General features: G+C 61.6%; 2 protein-coding genes across 2 annotated transcripts in view; one reads left to right on the top strand and one right to left on the bottom strand.

Annotated features, from left to right (window-relative positions):
* Positions 1 to 354: 354 nt before the first annotated feature.
* On the top strand, positions 355 to 8,539 carry NKPD1 (NTPase KAP family P-loop domain containing 1). The gene is made up of 4 exons (XM_025366360.1): positions 355 to 445; positions 1,405 to 1,839; positions 4,592 to 4,723; positions 6,699 to 8,539. The coding sequence occupies exons 1-4, from the start codon at positions 355 to 357 to the stop codon at positions 8,537 to 8,539; spliced, it is 2,499 nt and encodes an 832-aa protein (XP_025222145.1).
* A 4,619-nt stretch (positions 8,540 to 13,158) lies between these two features.
* PPP1R37 (protein phosphatase 1 regulatory subunit 37) overlaps positions 13,159 to 19,217 on the bottom strand; it is a 52,724-nt gene continuing 46,665 nt past the window's right edge. The window contains exons 5-13 of the mRNA XM_025366363.1: positions 18,640 to 18,759; positions 17,890 to 18,040; positions 17,625 to 17,780; positions 16,483 to 16,595; positions 15,440 to 15,581; positions 15,176 to 15,342; positions 14,388 to 15,084; positions 13,960 to 14,050; positions 13,159 to 13,869 (exon numbers count right to left, since the gene is read on the bottom strand). Coding sequence (XP_025222148.1) covers positions 13,968 to 14,050; positions 14,388 to 15,084; positions 15,176 to 15,342; positions 15,440 to 15,581; positions 16,483 to 16,595; positions 17,625 to 17,780; positions 17,890 to 18,040; positions 18,640 to 18,759 — 1,629 coding nt within the window. The 3' untranslated portion in view covers positions 13,159 to 13,869; positions 13,960 to 13,967. The remainder of the gene's footprint in view (positions 13,870 to 13,959; positions 14,051 to 14,387; positions 15,085 to 15,175; positions 15,343 to 15,439; positions 15,582 to 16,482; positions 16,596 to 17,624; positions 17,781 to 17,889; positions 18,041 to 18,639; positions 18,760 to 19,217) is intronic.

Below are 19,217 nucleotides of genomic sequence, written 5' to 3'. Positions count from 1 at the left end.
CCCACATCTGCTCAGCACTCCCCAATGTCCTAGCCTCTTGGAAACTCCCAGAGGCTTCCCGACACGCAACCTCAAATTAGCCCCTAGCCACCCCCAGTGGTTCTCCATTCCCTCCTCTGGCCATCCCTCTTCATCCTGCCCCTCACTGTACCCTGAAGGCCACCTCTGCCCCCTCCTCCCAAGTGACTTAGGAACCCAGCATATGGGACTTGGCCTCTCCCCTGTCCGAGCTCTTGGGCAGGGCAGGGCCCCTGACCTTAGCTCTGTGCTGTTCATGACCCAGAGGCTACGCTGAGCCTGTGCACCCCCTCCTGCCCCAGGAAGAGGCCCCCAGCACCCAGCTGCCCGGCTGCCATGCACAAGCATTACAAAGTCCACTTTGCCAAGGACGCCCAGAGCCCCAATGGGCACTACTTCTGGGACCCAGAGTTGGGGCACCAAAAAGGTACGGGTTCAGTTTGGGGGTGGGTGATGGCCAGCAGAGGCCTGTGAGGGAGCCCGAGTGAATGAAGGAACAGAAGGGGAGCCGCGTCCTCAGGAGAGAAAAGCCACCTGCACTCCCCCAAGAGGCATCTGCATAGCAGCAGGGCCAGGACCCAGGACTAGGACCACAGGGCCGGGGGGCCTGAAGATAGGAGCCTGGGCTGGAGATGGAAGCCGGGGCCACCTGGCCTGCCCTTTCCCCTCTCCAAACCCCCAGGCCTGTGTGGACGGCCCCCAGCCTGGAGGGGAACAGTGTGCTGGGAGTAAGGGGTAGGAGAGGGAGCCCCACACAGTGAACATGTCTGAATGAGGCTGGGCCCAGTTTCTGGTGGCGACCACGGGGCTCTTGTTTAGTGGGGGCAGGGGGCAGTGCCCTCCCACTGGGGCTGATTCAGCCTCCTCAGGGCCAGGGTGAGGGCCGGAGCTTCTCAGGTCACCACCCTTCCTGCCACCCTGGCCTGAGCTGGGGACAAGGTCCACCCCCCATCCAAATCCCTGGCCTACCCCTCTCCACACAACCACCCATCACTCCGGCCTCCCTGGGCCAGCCAGGGCCAGCTCCCAATGGATCCTCTCAGTTTCCCTGACCCCTGCACTCAGGGCACCCCCCAGGAATCCAGGAATCTGCTGTGGCCGGCACCAGCCTCCACTGAAGCCCCAGCCTCAGGCGTCCTCTCTCTGCCCCCAGCTGAAGTCCAAGCCCTGCGCCTTCCCCGCCCCCCCGCTGTGGGACAGCACAGACCCCAGGTCCCTCCCCTGCCCATACCTCCCCCGCGTACGATCTGACTTTTTGAGGGGTTTCTGGGGCTCCCAAGAACACTCCGGCCCCCAGGTTCTACCTGAAGACTTGATCAGGCTTGTGCCGGTGCCCCCCGGAGGTTGGGGACACAGGCCCAGTCACCCCCACTTCCTTCCTTCCAGGATGCTGTCATCAGTGGCGCCAGGACTCAGCAGCCCTCCGAGCCCACGGGCCCTGTCGACCTTCCCCCCAGTCACACTGGCAGCTGGCCTACCACAGCCACCGAGTGGGTGGCAGTGGCTGGCGCCGGGGCCTCCCGCCCTCCGTCCTGCAGCAGCAGCGGCAGCCCCAGCCCCAGCCCCCACCTCCCAGCCCCCTTCGGCAGCGGCTCTGCCCCATTCATGAAGCCCAGAAGGGGCTGCCTGCAACCTCCACCGTCCCCAGGGAACCAGCCGGCGCCCTTCAGGCGCTCCCCTTACCCACCACGGCACCGGCCATGGCCAGCAGTGGCCCAGCCCTATCCTCCGCGGCTGGCATCTTCCTGGAGCCCAGCGAGCCCACTGATGCCCGGCCTCTGCCCACCCCAGCGGCCTGTGGCTCCTTCACCTACAGCCCCGGTGCTCACCCTGGCCTTCTCGGGGGCTCTGTCCCCACTCCTGCCGCCTTACTTCCCGCCTGCTCCCCTTGCTCCCTGCCTAGCATCTTGCGCCTGACCTCTTCATCCACACCCTGGTCCCTATCCAGGAGGGGCGCGTCCCTGGCACTGGGGCTCATGCTGGCTGCCTCTGCTTTGCCTGTTGGGGTCCAAGGCTTCCAGGCCAGGCCTGCCCCGGTGCCGCCATCCTGGGCCAGGCAGTGAAGTCCTCCCTCTCCTTCCCCCTTTCCCTCTGCCAACACCCTGGCTGTTCTCTGGTCTCTTCTCAGCCCCTTCCTCTGGCCCAGCAGGCTACAGGGTACATGGGGCAGGGAGGGTGAGCCCTGAGTTGTTGGCCGGCTCTGGCATGGGGGAGACAGAGCTAGGGAGTGGCCTGGGGAACGGAGAGCAAAGGTCAGCAATGGGAGGACCCACTTGCTTGCTCCCTCCCTCCCTCATTCACTCCATGAGCGTGCCAGGCCCTGTTCTGGGGGCACAGTGGGGAGCAGGATCAACAGACATCTCTGTCTTCATGTATTGCAGCCAGGGGCAGGTACAGGAAACAAGGAAATTTAAAAGTGTGGCTGGGAGGCCGGGTGCAGTGGCCCACGCCTGTAATCCCAGCACTTTGGGAGGCCGAAGCTGGTGGATCACTTGAGGTCAGGGGTTTGAGACCAGCCTAGCCAACATGGTGCAACCCCATCTCTACTAAAAGTACAAAAATTAGCCAGGCATGGTGGTGGGCACCTATAATCCCAGTTACTCAGGAGGCTGAGGCATGAGAATCATTTGAACCTGGGAGGTGGAGGTTGCAATGAGCCGAGATCACACCACTGCAATCTAGCCTGGGCAACAGAGTGAGACTCTGTCTCAAAAAAAAAAAAAAAAAAAAAAAACCAAGTGTGGCTGGGCGCACTGGCTCATGCCTGTAATCCCAGTAGTTTGGAAGGCTGAGGCAGGAGGATCGCTTGAGGCCAGGAGTTCCAGACCAGCCTGGGCAGCGTAGTTAGGCCCTGTATCTACAAAAGGTAAAATAAAAATTAGCCCAGCATGGTGGTGCATGCTTGTGGTCCCAGCCATATGGGAGGCTGAAGCAGCAGGATCCCTTGAGCCCCAGAGTTCGAGGCTGCAATGACCTATAATTGTGCCACTGCACTTCCAGCCTGGGTGACAGAGCAAGACCTTGCCTCTAAAAGTATGCCACTCAGTAACAACCACACTAGGGAAAAATAAAGCAGGGAGAGGAGATGGGGGATGTCAGGGTTTCCAGATTAAATAGGGTCGTCAGGCTGGGCCTCATTAAGGCAGTGTTAGAGCAGAGGCCCTGGGGAGGTGTGTTCCCAGGCCAGCAGGAAGCCAGCACTTCGGCTTTTGCCCTAAAGGAGGCAGGAGCCACAGGAGGCTTTGGAACCGAGGATGGACATGAGCTGACAGGATCTCCAGGAGAATGGGCTGTGGGAGGAGTACGGAAGCAGGTGGCCCAGGGAGCAGGAGATTGCAAGAATCCAGGCGAGAGGTGCTGGCAGCCTGGCCAGGGCAGTAGCAGCAGAGGTGGGGACACGGCTGGGTTTCTAGGTCTGGATTGAAAGTAGAGCAACAGGGACTCAGCAGGACTCTAGGTCGGGCACAGCCCTGTCACCAGAGCCTCGGGGCTATGATGTCTATTTCACACACAGGGAAATAGAGGGTGGATGAGGTGGAGCCACCCAGTGATCTGGCAGAGCTGGAATTAGACCCACCTGGCCCACACCTCAGTAGACCTACCCCTGAGCCTGCTTCCTGGCCACCTGGCTTTGCCGCTAGGCGTGGCCCATTTCCTGCAGCCCATCAGGCCTCTCTGAAAGTGGCTGTGTTACCCGCACTGTGCACCACAAGGCTGGCCCCATGTGCCCCCGCAAGACTGAACCCTGCCTTTTTGATACCCCATTTCCAGGTCTGAGAAGCAACCCTCAGTGGGGGACAGGGTCTCCTCTGCAGAGTGGACGCTGTAGTGCCAGTGCCTGGTGGCCAGGGCCATAAATGGCCACTGGAGACCATGACATTGACCAAGGGCCCAGCGCTGGCCAGTCCCTTTGGCATTCCTGCTCCCCAGTGTCTCTGCTGCCCCACTCTTCAGAGGGAACTGAGCCTCTCAGAGGTGGCTCTCCCTGGGGTCTGCAGAGAAAAGCGGTGGGGCCGGGACTGGAGCTCCAGTCTGGTCATCTCTCCCCCAAGCCTGGGCTCAGGTGGGATTAGTGACTTGCTGGCATGATGGACAGGAAGGTGGGAGGAGCCTGCAGTCCAGGGCCTCTCCATGCTCTGGCCGGCCCAGCAGAACAGGCAGGAGTGGCCTGGAGTGCTGCTGATGGTGGAAAGTGGTGTCTTAGCATCAGAGGGCCTCGTATCCCAAAGAAAGGCCTTTGGGATTTTCCTGGGGGAATCATGGGCTTAGTGACCAAGCAAGCCTGGTGACCTGGGGCCAGGAAAGCTGACTTCCCGCAGCCTCAGCCTCTGGTGTGTGGCTGGGGGGATTCCAGCCTCCCAGCCTCAGCCTGGTGGGACCCAAAGGGGCACAGCTCGCCCTGGAGGTGGGGGCCACTGATGGCCATGGAAACCTCCACTGTAGGGTTTGACCTGAGTCCCCTTGGCACAGGGTGCCAGGGAGGGGCTGACAGTGGGGGCCATGGAGGGCAGATGGGAGGAGGGTGGTGCCTGGCCAGCGGCCCTGACTCAGTGTCCCCACCCCCAACCACCAGACATCCTGACAGAGGATGACGTCTACTGCAGCTGCCTGGCCAAGACACTCTGCCATGTGCCGGTCCCTGTGACTGTGGGTTTCTACGCCCCTTTCGGCTGCCGCCTGCACATGATGCTGGACAAGATCACGGGTGAGGAGCTGTGTGTGTGTGTTGCGGGGAGGATGAGAAACAGGGCCTCTGGTCCCCGCCCAGCTCCAGGCTTCCCCCAGATCCCCCACCTCCTGCAGTCAGCCTGCCCCAGTCCAGGCCCCCCCCAAGCCCACACCTCTACCCTGGGCTCTTGCTTCTCTGGCCTCCTGGCTGCCCCAAATTCGTACCCTTCCCTGCTTCCACCACCAGATCCACTCCAAGGACTCTCTGAGGGACAGATCTGGCCCTGTCCTTCCCATGCTTGTGCCTTCCATGCTCCCCAGTACCCAAGGCAGAAAGCCCAGGCTCTTTATTGAGGCTGCAGGTTCCTGCCAAGCCCCTACTGGCCTCTGTGCTACCCAGACCCACCTCTTAGGGCTTGGTGGTCACAAGGCACCTGACATATAGATGATAATTGAAGACATAAACTGGAACCTGCCAGGTTCCCCAGCAGCTTTTTTTTTTTTTTTTTTTTGACAGAATCTTGCTCTGTCGCCAGGCTGGAGTACAATGGTGCGATCTTGGCTCACCACAACCTCCACCTCCCGGGTTCAAGCGACTTTCCTGCCTCAGCCTCTCAAGTAGCTGGGATTACAGGCACACACCACCACGCCCGGCTAATTTTTTGTATTTTTAGTAGAGACGGGGTTTTACCATGTTGGCCAGATGGTCTCGATCTCTTGGCCTCGTGATCTACCCATCTCAGCCTCCCAAAGTGCTGGGATTACACGTCTCACTCTGTCGCCCAGGCTGGAGTGCAGTGGTACAATCTTGGCTCAGTGCAGCCTCCACCTCCTGGGTTCAAGCGATTCTCCTGCCTCAGCCTCCCGAGTAGCTGGGACTACAGGTGTCCGCCACCAAGCCTGGGTAATTTTTATATTTTTAGTAGTGATGGGGTTTCACTGTATTGGCCATGCTGGTCTTGAACTCCTGACCTCATGTGATCTGCCCACCTCAGCCTCCCAAAAAGTGCTGAGATCACAGGCATGAGTCACTGTGCCCGGCCTCCCCAGCAGCTTTGATGTGGATCAAGCCCTGCTGGAGCTCAGACCTCAGCCCCATGTGCGGCGAGAGGGGCTGGGACTGATGTTCCTCCTCCGTGTGCCCAGCCCTGGTGCAGGCCCAACAGCCTTTCGTTCCTGTACTGACTGTCCACTGAGCACTCACTGTCCTGCCCCATGTTGTCACAGGGTCCCGGGAAGAGAAAAGATGGGGATATAAGGAACAGAGAGTCCCTCCTCCTGCTGGGGCCATAGACATTCCTGCTCATTCACTCCGTGACCTCACATTTCTCATGATCCATTGTTCAGGCATTCCGCAAGCACCTTCTGGTGCCCAGGGGACACAGTGGTGACCAAGACGGGCAGGACCCTGCCCGTCTTGCTCACAGTCCAGCAGGGAGAGAGACTTGTTTTCAGATAGTGATGACCCAGAGTGGGAATGGCTGAGGGCCTTCAACCCAGCCTGGGATCAGGGAGGGCTTTCCTGCAGGAGGAGCAGTAAGTCTGGATGATAAGACCAAGGCTGTATGCTGCTGCCTAGCATAGCTCGTCCTCAGCATCTCATTCATTCATCCCTTACACCGACCACTTCTCCCCTGGTCCACTCTCAGAACCTTCCCAGTGCCCTCCACACCCTCGACCCGCCTCCAGCCCCTTACCCAGCCGGGGCTCTTCCTCGTGTCTCTTTTTGCCCCCTCCCATCATCTCTCCTCTGCCGGCTCTACCTCTAACCATCCCGACCCCCAGCCCGGCCTACAGACCGCTTCCGGTCCAAGCCCGGCTCCAGGCCTCTCCACTCCCCCGCTTCTGCACCGGCTTCCAACTCTTTAAGGAGAGGCCGCGGCTCCCGTCCAGTCCCTCGCCTCTGCTGGGCGCCCCTCGCCTCTCGAGGCGCGCTCCGCCCCGCCCGTACTAGACCCCGCCCACCCCGGCGGGTGTGCGGCTCACGCGGCTCCCGGGCTCCCTTCCCGCAGCGCTGATGCAGCAGGAGGCGGCGCAGCGCGAGAGGGAGGAGCTGCAGCACGTGCAGTGGCGGCCGCGCGCCGTCAGCGGCTGGGGCGTCCCGCAGCTGCTGTGGTACCTGGTATTCCTGCAGCCCATCATCACCGAGGTGCACCTGCGGCGCAGGAACGTGCAGTTTCTTTTCATCCGCTTTAGCGCCTGGCAGTATGAGGGCACCGACAAGCTGTGGGCCGGCCTGGTGACCACGTTGTGCGAGGGCATCCGCCACCACTACGGTGCGCTGCCCTTCAGCGTGTACTCGGTGCTGGGCAACAAGCCGGCCACCAGGCAGGACTGCTGCCAGAGCGAGTGGCACTGCCGGCGCCGCGTGTGCCTGGGGCTGCTGGGGCTGCTGGCGGCGCTGAGCCTGGGCGTGGGGCTGCTCTACCTGTCGCTGGGCGGCCACGCACTGGGCCACGGCAGCCCGAACGGCAGCCTGCTCAAGGCGTTCGGCGGCGCGGCCACCACACTGTCGGGCTCGGGGCTGCTCATGGCCGTGTACTCGGTGGGCAAGCACCTGTTAGTAAGCCAGCGCAAGAAGATCGAGCGGCTGGTGTCGCGCGAAAAGTTCGGCAGCCAGCTGGGCTTCATGTGCGAGGTGAAGAAGGAGGTGGAGCTGCTCACCGACTTCCTGTGCTTCCTGGAGGTCTACCAACGGCGCCGGCTGCGCGTGGTGCTGGAGGTCACCGGGCTGGACACGTGCTACCCGGACCGTGTGGTGGGCCTGCTCAACGCCATCAACACGCTGCTGTCTGACAGCCACGCGCCCTTCATCTTCATCCTGGTTGTGGACCCCAGCATCCTGGCCGCGTGCCTGGAGAGCGCAGGCAACATGAAGGGCACGGCCGACAACGGCTACCTCTTCCTCAACCGCACGGTCACGCTGCCCTTCTCTGTGCCCATCATGGGCCGCCGCACCAAGCTGCAGTTCCTGCACGATGCGGTGCAGAGCCGCGACGACCTGTTGTACCGCGAGATCACGCGCAAGCCGTGGCTGCCCGGGGACGCCAGGGGCGAGAGCGCGCAGCTGCTGGCGGTGCAGACGCAGACGCAGGCGGGGGCGGAGCGCGGGCAGAGCCGCATCGACGCCGAGGCTGCGCGGCGCATCCAGGAGGCTCTCTTTTGCCTTCACGACGAGCGCGACTGCCTCTACGAGTACGTGCCCGACAACGTGGTGTCCATGCGGCGCATCGTCAACACTGTGCCCATCACCGTGCGCCTGCTGCAGCAGCAGCAGCAGGGGGACTTCGGGGGCCCCACGCCGCGCCAGGCGGTGGCGTGGGTGGTGCTCGCCAACCAGTGGCCGTGCCGTCTGAGCTGGGCGCTGCAGTGCCTGGAGGACCGGCAGCAGACGGGGGGCGCGCCCGAGGGCCGCGCGCGCCTCTGGGACGTGTTCCGCGACAACAGCCGCGAGCTGCACACTATGACCAAGGCGTTGCAGAACGTACTCGACCTGGACGGCGACCCTGAGCTCTTCGAGCGCTTCCTGGGCGCCGACTTCCCCTTCACCGTGGCCGAGGCGCAGAGCCTGCTGCGCTGCACGGTCAACCTGGACCACTCAATCCGCCGGCGCATGGGTCTCATCCGAGCCGTCAGCGCGCTCAAGCCGCCCAGCCCGCCCAAGTCCCCTGCCCGCGATGCCCCCCACGCTGCCCACCGGACCAACAGCACCTCCAGGGCGCCTCCGTCGGGCCGTGCTGCAGGGCAAGCTAGCGAAGGCCACCACGCTGGGGACTTGACCCACAGGGGCAAGCTATGGCCGGTGGCCTGCGCGCTCTTCCGTCCAGGGCAATCCAGCCCAGGTGGGCCTTGAATGGAGGACTTGGCGGGCAGCAGGAGGCAAGAGTTCCTCTATCTGCCCAGATGGGGGAATAGGCGGCTGGACTGAACCCAGGGTCCCAATGAACCCTGTGAGGGCCACACCCCCAGGTGAATCTAAGCCAGAGCCGTGGACAGAGCCTCCAGGAGTGGGGCGGCGAGCCGGTGGCAGCATGAGAGCAGGCACATAAGAACCAATGAGGAACTCAGAATGTACGTGCAATAAATGGAGGTGTTGAGAGCCCCGAGTTGCTCTCTGCATCCTGATCCGACCAGGGACCAGGCCTGCCCCGTCCTGCCACAGGGCCTGTCCCATCCTGTCAAGCCCACTTCCTCCTCTGCGCCATGCTGGCCTTCTCATCTGGCATCTCCGTGGCAGGAGAGGCTGCGGGGGCGGTGGACGAGGCTGCAGAGCTGGGAGATGACAGGTGGATGGGCGGGGTTGACTCAGGCAACATGGAGCGCCCAGGCCTCAGGGAATCCCAGTCCTTGTCCCCATGCCCTAGCCTGCCCCTCTGTGAGTAGGGTAGGAGCTGACATTTCCGAGGGTGACCTCAGTAGGCTGCTCCACCCCTAGGGTGGCTCTCATTCTCAATGTAATGGGTTAATTAGACCTCACTGGCACCTCAGCCAGTTGGGGTGGGTGGCACTAACCTCCCTCAGACAAATAACTGTCCACAGGGTACCTGCCTTATGAGTCACTCCAGGGTTACCTAAGGACCACTGGTTAGTCACTGACACTGAAGCCACTGCATCAGCCCTTTGATGAGGACAGGGAATTTGGGCAGAGATGGGGACATATAGGACCCAAGCCACAGCCAGCCAGGGGGGTTACACTAGGGCTCCCCACCTTTCCTCTGGACAGAGCCCTGGGCTGGGGTGGGTGTCACTCCTCTGGGCAGTTCCTGATTCCTCATTGGTCAAATGTTCAGCCACACGCTCAGGCCCTGGGGTGCCTGACCCAGTTCCAAGTGTGTGCCGGCAGGGACTCCAAGGGCCAACACTGAACACACCCTGGGATGAGGCTGAGGGTGTGGCTTCTGAGCCAGGGCCCTGAGGCTGGCAGAGGGGACAGTCCCCGAGGAACCTGAGAGCTCTGCAAAGGCACACACCCTCAGGCCATGGGACTGGGGTCACTGACCTCACAGTTCTTTAGCTCCAAGGCTGGGCATGGCATCCAAGTCTGGCTGCAGCACCAGAATCCTCTGGCCACAGCAATTGTCACAGGCGCATGCGGGTCAGTGGTAGCCCTCCAGGATCTTCCCTGGAGCTGAGCAAGCAGAGGTGCTGTTTCCCATTCCTGGCCTGGCTAAGCTGGTGATACACCTGGACCTCCTGGGAGCTGTTTCCTAGCTGTCAGGGAGAGTTGGCCTCCGAGGGAGAGGCATGGGGCCTGTGACACCGTTAAGTCTGTTTCTGTAGATGTGTGGTTGGGGTCAGTATATCCCTTTAGCCTCCTCTAAGCCAGTTTCAGTTGGTTTTGTTTCTTACCACCTGGAATCCAGGCTGAAAATAAATTTTCACTGTTACCAGGAGTGGGGTGCTGTGAGAGATGCTAATGTGTAGACTTGGCTGGAGGTGGGGGCAGGACTGAAGCCCCCCATGCCTCAGTAAGAAGCTGCATCAGGCCGGGCGCGGTGGCTCAAGCCTGTAATCCCAGCACTTTGGGAGGCCGAGGCGGGTGGATCACAAGGTCAGGAGATCGAGACTATCCTGGCTAACATGGTGAAACCCCGTCTCTACTAAAAATACAAAAAAACTAGCCGGGCGCGGTAGCGGGCGCCTGTAGTCCCAGCTACTTGGGAGGCTGAGGCGGGAGAATGGCGTGAACCCGGGAGGCGGAGCTTGCAGTGAGCCGAGATCGCGCCACTGCACTCCAGCCTGGGAGACACAGTGAGACTCCGTCTCAAAAAAAAAAAAAAAGAAGCTGCATCAGCCTGGCCAACATGGTGAAACCCTGTCTCTAATAAAAATACAAAGAAAATTTAGCTGGGCATGGTGATGCACACCTGTAATCCCAGCTACTCAGGAGGCTGAGGTGGGAGGATCACTTGAACCCGGGAGGCGGTGGCTGGAGTGAGCCGAGATGGTGCCACTGCACTCCAGCCTAGGTGGCAAAGTGAGACTCCGATTGAAAAAAAAAAAAAAAAAAAAAAGCTGTAGCCTCTGTTACGTGGTACCAAACTGTGGCCAAACTGCTGGCCACTGTATCTTTACGTGGAGCTGCTCTGAGAACTTGCACCTGTGTAAAGCCACGGGACCGGTTGTCACCAACAAAACGGGAGTACGGCTGATGTGTGCACCTTTCCCAGCAATGAGTTAGGGAGCAGGTTTCTCTTCTCCACTCCCTTCCCCCATCTGCCCACTTGATCTGAGACCCGTGAGGCCCTGGGGAGCAACAGAGCTCTAAGAGCTTCAAAGGGGCCTGGATCCAGGAATAACTTGGTGAAGAGCTGCCTGCTACTCTGAACATCCACGTGTAATGATAAGCATCTCCTGTGTTAGGACACTGAAATCTTGAATGAAACAGACCCCCTACATCTTCAGCAAAGGCTAGCAAAACGTGACAAGCTCAGGCAACACGGGTGGCTGAAGGGAAGGGGAAGACAAGACGGCAGGGAGGATCCTCTCAGCTTCCAGTCCTCCATCTGGGAGCCCTCAGAAAATCAGGAGCGCACCAGGCTGGGGTGTCAAGATACGGCTGCGGTTTCTAGAGCTGCTCTATCGCAGTCCGACAGACCACGTGCCTTTGAAGGACAAATGTATCGTCTCCCGCTTCTGGAGGCGACAAGTTCCAGATGAAGGGGGGCCCTCTGTGCCTGCTCCCTGCTCCTGGCGCATTGCTGGCCATCTCCACACTCCCTGGCTTGCAAAGGCATCACCCCATCCTCTGTCTTCACGTGGCAGTCTCCCTGTGCCCAAATGCCCCTTTTAATAAGGACACCAATCAGACTGGAGTAGGGCCCACGCGAATGTCCTCATTTTAACTTGAGTACCTTTGTAAAAACCCTGTTTCTAAGTGAGCTCACATTCTAGGGTACTGGAGGTAAGGACTTTAAACATCTTTTTTTGTGGGAGACACAATTCAAGCCCCGGGAAAGGCCCAGCTCCTCACTCCAAGCTCAATTTTAATGAAAGCAAATCAAGGGACAGGCTGGGAAGAGGATCCCTGTCCCTCTCCTAGCTGACCCCACCTGGGGTGGGGAGGCAGACGGCCAAGAGACCCCAACACAGCTGCCTCCACAGAGGCTGAGACCATGAGCAACAGCTAATATTGACCAAGGGCCTCTGAAGATCTTTGGGGCACTGTGCTGACCCGAACCAGGCGAAGGACGGCTTCAGTACCTTGAAGCAAAAGCCTCACACGCTCTGGCCTCACCTAGACGGGCTGGATCCACGATGGCCAGGAGGGGCCCCTTCTTCCCTTCACCCGTGGCCACACTGCACATTAGCAGAGCTGGGGACAGGCTGGCTGTGCAGGGATGGGAAGGGTGCTGCGGGCTGCTGGCGGCCGTTCTGTGTAGCTTCCCTAAGTCCTTCGCCCAAGTCCTAGCGGTGGCTGACCTGGGGAGCAGTGACGACACTTACAGCTGCAAGGGACCAAACAGCAAGCCAGCAGTGGGTTCCTAAGGTGCTCCTCACAGAGGCCAGGGTGGCTGCGGGCAGGGGACTCCTTGGTGTGCGCAGGAGCTGAGTGACACCAGGACTCCAGCCAGCGACTGTGGTTCTTGTGATGTCACCACACCACCACCTCCATCCATGTCAGCCTCCCACACGAGAAAGGGGATGGGTGGCCCAGAAATGCTTGTTTTCTAATTTTTTTTTTTTTTTTTTGAGACAGGATCTTACTCTGTTGCTAAGGCTGAAATGCAGCAGTGCAATCACACCTCACTGCAGCCTCAACCTCCTGGGTTCAAGAGATCCTCCCGACTCAGCTTCCTGAGTGGCTGGGACTACAGGCATGCGCCACCACACCCAGCTAATTTCTGTATTTTCTATGGAGATGGGGTTTCACCATGTTGCCCAGGTTGGTGTCAAATTCCTGGGTTCCAGTGACCCTCCCACCTCGGCCTCCCAAAGTGTTGGGATTACAGGTATGGGCCACCACGCCTGGCCTGCTCCCTCATTTCCTAAAGGGAAAAACAGACCTCTCGGAAACGGGCAACAGCCCACCATGGCCCCTGCTGGCAAAGGGGAACAAGCCGCCCTGTTAACAGCCTCCTGCGGCGCTGGCTGGGCCCCGGGCACACTCCCACCAGCACGACACCCAGGGCTGCCGGGGACAGGCTGGGATCTGCTCCCGTTGAGCGACGGGCAACTGGGCAGAGCCACTCTGTATCTAGCATCCTGAGACCCTAGACCTGAAGCCAGGAGGTATCTGGGGCCCGTCTCTCCCTGCAGAAAGGATGGGTAAAACTGGCCTGGCTGGGCGGTGGCTGTATGAGACACCGGAGCATGGACACAGAGAAGACGGGACTGTGGGGGAAGATGCAGTAATGCCTGGCCAACCTCCTGAGCCCTGGCAGACACTCTGTAACCAGGAGTTGTGATGGCCTGCACCCAGCTCCCCCCGCCAGCAACCACCCCTAGTATCCGCATGAAGCAGACATCCGGCAAAGTGAACCCAGCCCCAGTTTATTAGAAAAGGTGTGAACAGAGTTGCACCGACAGGAGTAGCCCCAGCCCTCTGCCCACCCTCACCCACACCCACACCCATGCCACCCGCCCCCAACGGGTTGTAGTGCCTCTCAGGGCGCAGCCTCCAGTGGCCTGGACAGCAGGGTCCCGGAGTGCCGGCTGCTCCCGCCCCAGCTCCCTGATAGATTTATTGCACTTGAGAAAGAAAGCTCTGATCCTCTGCTCCCATCCCCCCACCCTGCCCGGCCTGCATTGTCTGGGGCTGTTCTGCGCATCAACCACCACCAGCACGCACCGCTCCTCCGGCACCAGGCTGCCTGCTCGGCCCTGTGCCCAGGGCCACAGGGGACCATCCCACCACCACCCAGGACCCCTGCCCTCTGCAGGGCAAGCCTGGCCCCTCCAGAACAGGCGCCTGATGTCCTTGAAGAACTCCTCCTGCTCCCCCTCCTCCCATTCACCCCCAGAGTCTTCCAGTGGTGGGCTCATAAACAGAAGTGCCTGAGTCATACGGGGAGGGCCGCTCCCTGTAGCTCCTGCACCCCTTGTAGTGTTGCTGTGGGGGGAGGGGGGCCCCAGAATGGCCCCCACCCCTGGCATCCTGGGCCTCAGGAAGGCTGGGAGGAAGGTGAGCAGATTCTCATGGCTCTGGCCTCAGCTCATCGCAGACCGACCGGAAAAAGGGAACTTGGGGAGGAGAGATTGCGGGAGAGACTGTCAGAGCTGGGGACTCTCTCATCTCCTCCCCAGTGCCCTGGGCCCCGGGCCTGGCCTCACCTAAAGTGTCACAGTGTCTCCTGCCCGGATTCCTGACTGGCTTCCAGAAGCAGCTCCTCAAGCTCCTTCTCATTCTTGGAGCAGCTCAGTTCTGTGTAGGAGGATGGGCCAGCAGCCCCGTCAGGCGGGTGGGGCAAATACAACCTGTCCCCAGCCTGTCCCCAGCCAGACCCTCGGGGCCTGCAGAGGGCCCAGAGACCGCTGAGATGGTCAGGCTCAAGGCAACACACCTTACATGCCCCACCCCAGGAAGAGCTCCCAGGACCCAAGGGAAGCGCGGTGTACATGAAAACCAAGCCCCACTTGTGCTGGCCCCTGTGAGAACCATTTTAAAGAGGGGAAACTGAGGCCCACAACAGACAGGGGCTTGCCTGAGGTCACACACAGCACCCAGGGCCCCTCATCACTTGCCCTAGGGCCCCTCTCACCGTGCTCCAAGCCGCAGCTGCCCCCCTTGACCTCAGGCCCCGGGGGTGGCTCAGGGGGCAGTGCCAGGGCGAACTCGGGCTTCAGGCCGTTGGGCAGCGATGGCCCTGACTGAGGCGGCTCCGGTGGTTGCTGAGACTCAGAGGACCCTGTGTCCCGAGTGACAATGGCCCCGGCGGGTGGTAGGGAAGGTGAGGCGGGTGGGGAGGGAGGGGGCGGGGGAGAAGGAGGGATGGGGGACGAAGGGGGCTCTGCCCTCTCGGGTGGGCTCTCCACCCGGGTCACCACAAACACCTTGTGGCCCCGGCCTGGGCTGGACACGGAAATCCGCTGCTCAGTGGGTGTGGAGGGGCTGCCTGGGGGACTCCTGTCCCCAGGGCACAGGGAGTCCGTGGGGGGCACCAGGGCAGGACAGGGGGTCTCATCCCTCTCCCCTTCCTCTTCCTCCTCATCCTCCCCATCCGAGTCCGAGTCTGAGTCTGAGTCCGGGCTGGGTGCGGGGCTGGGGGCCCCGTTCTGCACCCCAGCAGCGGGCTCGTCGTCGGGCTGGGGCTCGGTGGCGGTGGTCTCAGGCATGGAGGCCAACAGCTGCGGCGGCTGCTCCTTCTCCTCCCGCTCCCGCGCCAGCACCAAGTTGCGCTTGCAGCCGTTCTGGATCTCGGCCAACAACGCCTTCTGCGTCTCGATGAAGCTCTTCACCTGTGGCAGGAGCGCCTGGCTAGGGCTCTCAGGCCGGCCTTCCACCCGCCCACCCGCCCGCCCCAGGGCTGCACGGCCGTCCCCTGCTTACCGCCTCCTTCTTGGGCTCACGGTCGAGGTCCAGGCGCAGCAGTGAGTGGTTCACCTTGAGGGCCAACGACAGTGCCATGAGCCCGCCTGTCTTGATCTCGTTCTCCCGAAGGTCCAGTCTCAGGAGGCGGGGGCTCTCAGCGATGAACTCCGCCACCGCCACCGCGCCTGGGGGGGCACCGCAGGGGCTGGCCACGGGCCCCACACCCGGCTGGCCGCCCCGCTGAGCCCAGCAGCCCGCACCCGGGCCGGCCCCGTACCCTACCCTCGCACGTGAGCTTGGTGGAGGCCAGCCCCAGGCGCAGCACGCTGCGGTTGCTGATGAGCCCGTTCTTGAGGTGCCGCACACCCTCGTTCCCGATGGGGTTGTGGCCCAGGTTCAGCGTCTCCAGGCTCTGAGTGTGCGGCTGGAGGCAGGGGGCGTAAGGGTGAGGAGGGAGCCTTGGTGGCGGAGGAGGGCCCAGGACGCCGAGTCAGGAAAAGCGTGAAGAGAGCCAGGGTCGGGCGTTCCTTTTCCTTGGCGCGCCTGCGCGTTGAGCACCGGCGTCGTCCTGCCCTGCCTCAGGCCTAGCCTGAAGTCCCTTCTGTGCCTGAAGTCTTCCCAAATGCCAGGTCCTCTGTCCACTCCCAGGCACCCAGTCAGTCCCTACCCCCCAACAGCCTGAGCCCCTGGCCAGGGCCTGGACCTTGAGCGCCCTGAAGCCCCTAAGGCGGGCGACTCTTACCCAGGGTTTGGGCACACCAGTGCTCACCTGAGAGTCTCTGTGCCTGCTTGGCTTGCTTTAAGCACCGCGTAAAAACTGAAACCCAGGTGCGGTGACTTACACTCATAATTCCAATACTTTCGGAGGCCAAGGCAGGGGGAATCACTTGAGGTCAGGACTTCAAGACCGGCCTGGCCAACATGGTGAAACCCCATCTCTACTAAAAATATAAAAATTAGCTAGGTGTGGTGGCGGGCACCTGTAGTCCCAGCTACTTGGGAGGCTGAGGCAGGAGAATCACTTGAACCCGGGAGGTGGAGGCTGAAGTGGCTGCAGTGAGCCTAGATGGCGCCAGTGCACTCCAGCCTGGGTGACAGGATAAGACTCAGTCTCAAAAAAAAAAAAAAGATAAAGAAGGGCTGCTCCTCAGAGAAAACAGGCACAGAGGTTGAATGAGGAAGCAGGTGGGGCTGAATTTAAATCGTCGTGAACCTGCAGGGTGGGCAGGACAGGAGCCGTCAGCTGTAGACAACTGTGCTGAGAGCTGGGATGGGAGGTGGCAGCGGGGACCGAGGTGCCTCCCTCCCCTGCCAGCCTGACTCACCAGTGTCATGCCCAGGAAGGCCATGCCCGTGTGCGTTAGCTGGTTGTTCCACAGCACCAGGGTCACCAGCCCCTTCCTCTGCTCCTTGAGGCCCTCGCAGATGTAGGCCAGACCTGCGGAAGGCCGGCAGTCAGAGCCCTGTCTGGGGCCGGGGTGCTTCCCCGGGAGGGGGCTGCGGGGTAGGAGCAACCCCTTCTGCTTAGGACCTCCGTGGAGGTCCCACAGGCCCAGGCCCAGGCCCTGCCCTGCAGCCCTGCCTCGGCCTGGCACCCTTGGGCACACATCTGTGACCCCTGGGCCCGGGTGCCCGGATGACAGCCTCCCCCAGATGCTTCTGTTTTTTGCTCAAATGTGACCACCTCCAGCCCACCTCACCTCGAAGCCGGCTCACTCCCACCCACAGTCAGCACTGTCTCCCTCCAATGCAGATCCCACCATCTGACGGGCTGCAGGTTTCACTCATCTTCTCTTTGTCTCTAGACTGGAGTACAGGCTCCCGAGGGCAGAGCCCTGTGTCTCCCTCCGGGCTGAGCCCAGAGGCCTACAGCCATGGTCCTGGACAGGTGCTCAGCAGAGTGCGGTCTGGGCCTGCCACCTGGGGACACAGTGACCCTCCCCCCACCCCTCCAGGATGCAACAGAAATGCCTCCTTTGACGGATCCCCATTCTCTGCTCAAACCCCCAACATCAAACACCAGAGCTCCTCCCACTGCACTCGTGGCTCCCTCCATCTGGACCCTTTCCCAGGCTTCTCACAAGGCTGGTTCTGCTTCCAGCCTCCAGATGGAAACCCAGAGGCCCCGACCCACGACCCACGGTGGTCTTCCCTCCTCCACCATCTGAAAGCAGCCTCCAGCTGAGCCCGTTATCGCAGCAACACTGCTTTCTTTTCAGATTGTAATTATTCACTTCACATCATCCTGCGGCTGTCAGCTGAGGTGTCTCCTCCTCCAGGAAGCCCTCCCTGGCCCCCAGACTGATCAGACCCTGCCTCTGGGCTCCATCAGCCCAGTCCTGCCCAGTCTAGGTTGTCAGTAGGTCTAGTCTTGGCCACATCTGTGTCTCCAGCACCACCCAGTGCAGGGCCGGGCAGAGTGGGTGCTGGGTGACAGGTGTGGGGTGGGGTGGGCCCCTGCACCCACCCGAGTCCAGCACGTGGTTGTTCCGGAGGTCCAGGATCTGCAGGGAGCAGTTGAACTTGAGCAGGTTACCCAGCTGGGCCGAGTCCTGCAGGCCATTGAGCTTGTTGTCCGCCAGGTACAGCTCCCGCAGGTTCATGTTCATCTTCAGGGCCGTGGCTGGGGATGGGGGGCACGGTGACTGGGCAGGCCCTGCCCAGATCTAGTACACGGCCCCTGCCCCCAGCAGGCCGCACGTCCCACTCACCCTCCCGGGCTTGGGGCTCACCAAGCAGCATGAGGGGCCGCCCTGACAGGCTGGCATTCTCCAGGTGCAGCACTGCCAGGCTGCTGCGGATGCGCAGGGCCCGGGCCACGAACGGCGCCGAGTGGTCCAGCAGGGGCGTGTTGCGGGCGTCCAGGTACTGCAGGCAGCTCGTCTGCAGGGGACGAGGGGACAGGGGTGAGGCACTGGCTCAGGCCTGCCCCAGCGCTCCTGGCGCCAGCCCAGGACCTGTGGCCCCACATCTCAACGAGCAACGAAGCCACAGCTGTCGTCTGGCTATGTCGCCTGGTTTTACAATAGGGGAAACTGTGGCTGGGGAGGGAAGGCTCAGTCTGGGGTCTCGTGGGTGAGCGAGGCAGGGCTGGTGGCAGCCAGGATCCCCAACTCCTGTGTGGCTGGGAGGTTCCCAGATAGCCCCGACCCTTCCCTGCACCCAGCCTTCACACAGGAGTGACGTGGGAATGGCGACCATGGCCACCTCCAAGGGAATGACTTCACGGAGGGATGACATTGTGGATGGGAGAAAGTGGAGGTCACGAAACGCCTCGCAAGGAGAGAAGGGGCTGGGGGCCTGGGGGCCAGGACACCTCTCAGCCCTGTTCTCCTCCTGGCCTGAGGGCCAGGCCCAGCATCCCCACAACAGCCCACACTAAAGAGCTCATGCAGTCAGAGCCTACGGGCCGTGCCCTGAGACAGTGCCTCCCCGTGCCAGGAGCCTGAGCTGCCTCTTCCTGGAAGCCGAGAGGCGCCCACCTTGCGCATCATGTGGGCGGCTGCCTGCCAGCCCCGGGTGCCTATGTGCTTGTTGAAGGAGATGTTGAGGTGGGTGGCCGACTCGTAGTACTCGATCATGTCGAAGAGGGCCGAGGCACCCTGCAGGTAGAGATTCGGGGGCTCAGCTCTGGGCTGCCCTGGGGGAGAGGCGTGGGCCCTGACACTGGGCCCACTGAGAGATGAGGGGTCCAGGGTCTGGAGAGAGCCTCACGGGAGAGAAGGACAAGCATAGACAGGGCCCCGTGGGCCACGGGGACAAACCCTTTCCTTCTCTGCTGTAGCCAGTCTGTTTTTTGTCACTTGCCCTCCAGAGTCCTTGACTGATGTGCTGAGTGACCAGGACAGGCCCTGGTGTTCCTGAGCCTGGGCCTCAGGATCCGGACATCAGGGGTGCCTGGGGACTTCCAAGGCTGGGGAGGGGAGGGCCCTTGGGCCTTGATGGGAGGCTGCTCTCAGAATGCTTTCCAAGCCCATCCCATAGGAGCTGGACCCGCCAGCGTGGTTCCTGAAAGGGCTCCTGGGGGCCACACGCCTGCCCCTCAGCTCAGCTCCCCAAG

Source organism: Theropithecus gelada, chromosome 19 (genome assembly GCF_003255815.1).
Source record: "Theropithecus gelada isolate Dixy chromosome 19, Tgel_1.0, whole genome shotgun sequence".
Lineage (NCBI taxonomy): Eukaryota > Metazoa > Chordata > Mammalia > Primates > Cercopithecidae > Theropithecus > Theropithecus gelada.
Note: the sequence above shows the minus strand (reverse complement) of the source record. Positions and strands in the feature narration are given on the sequence as shown.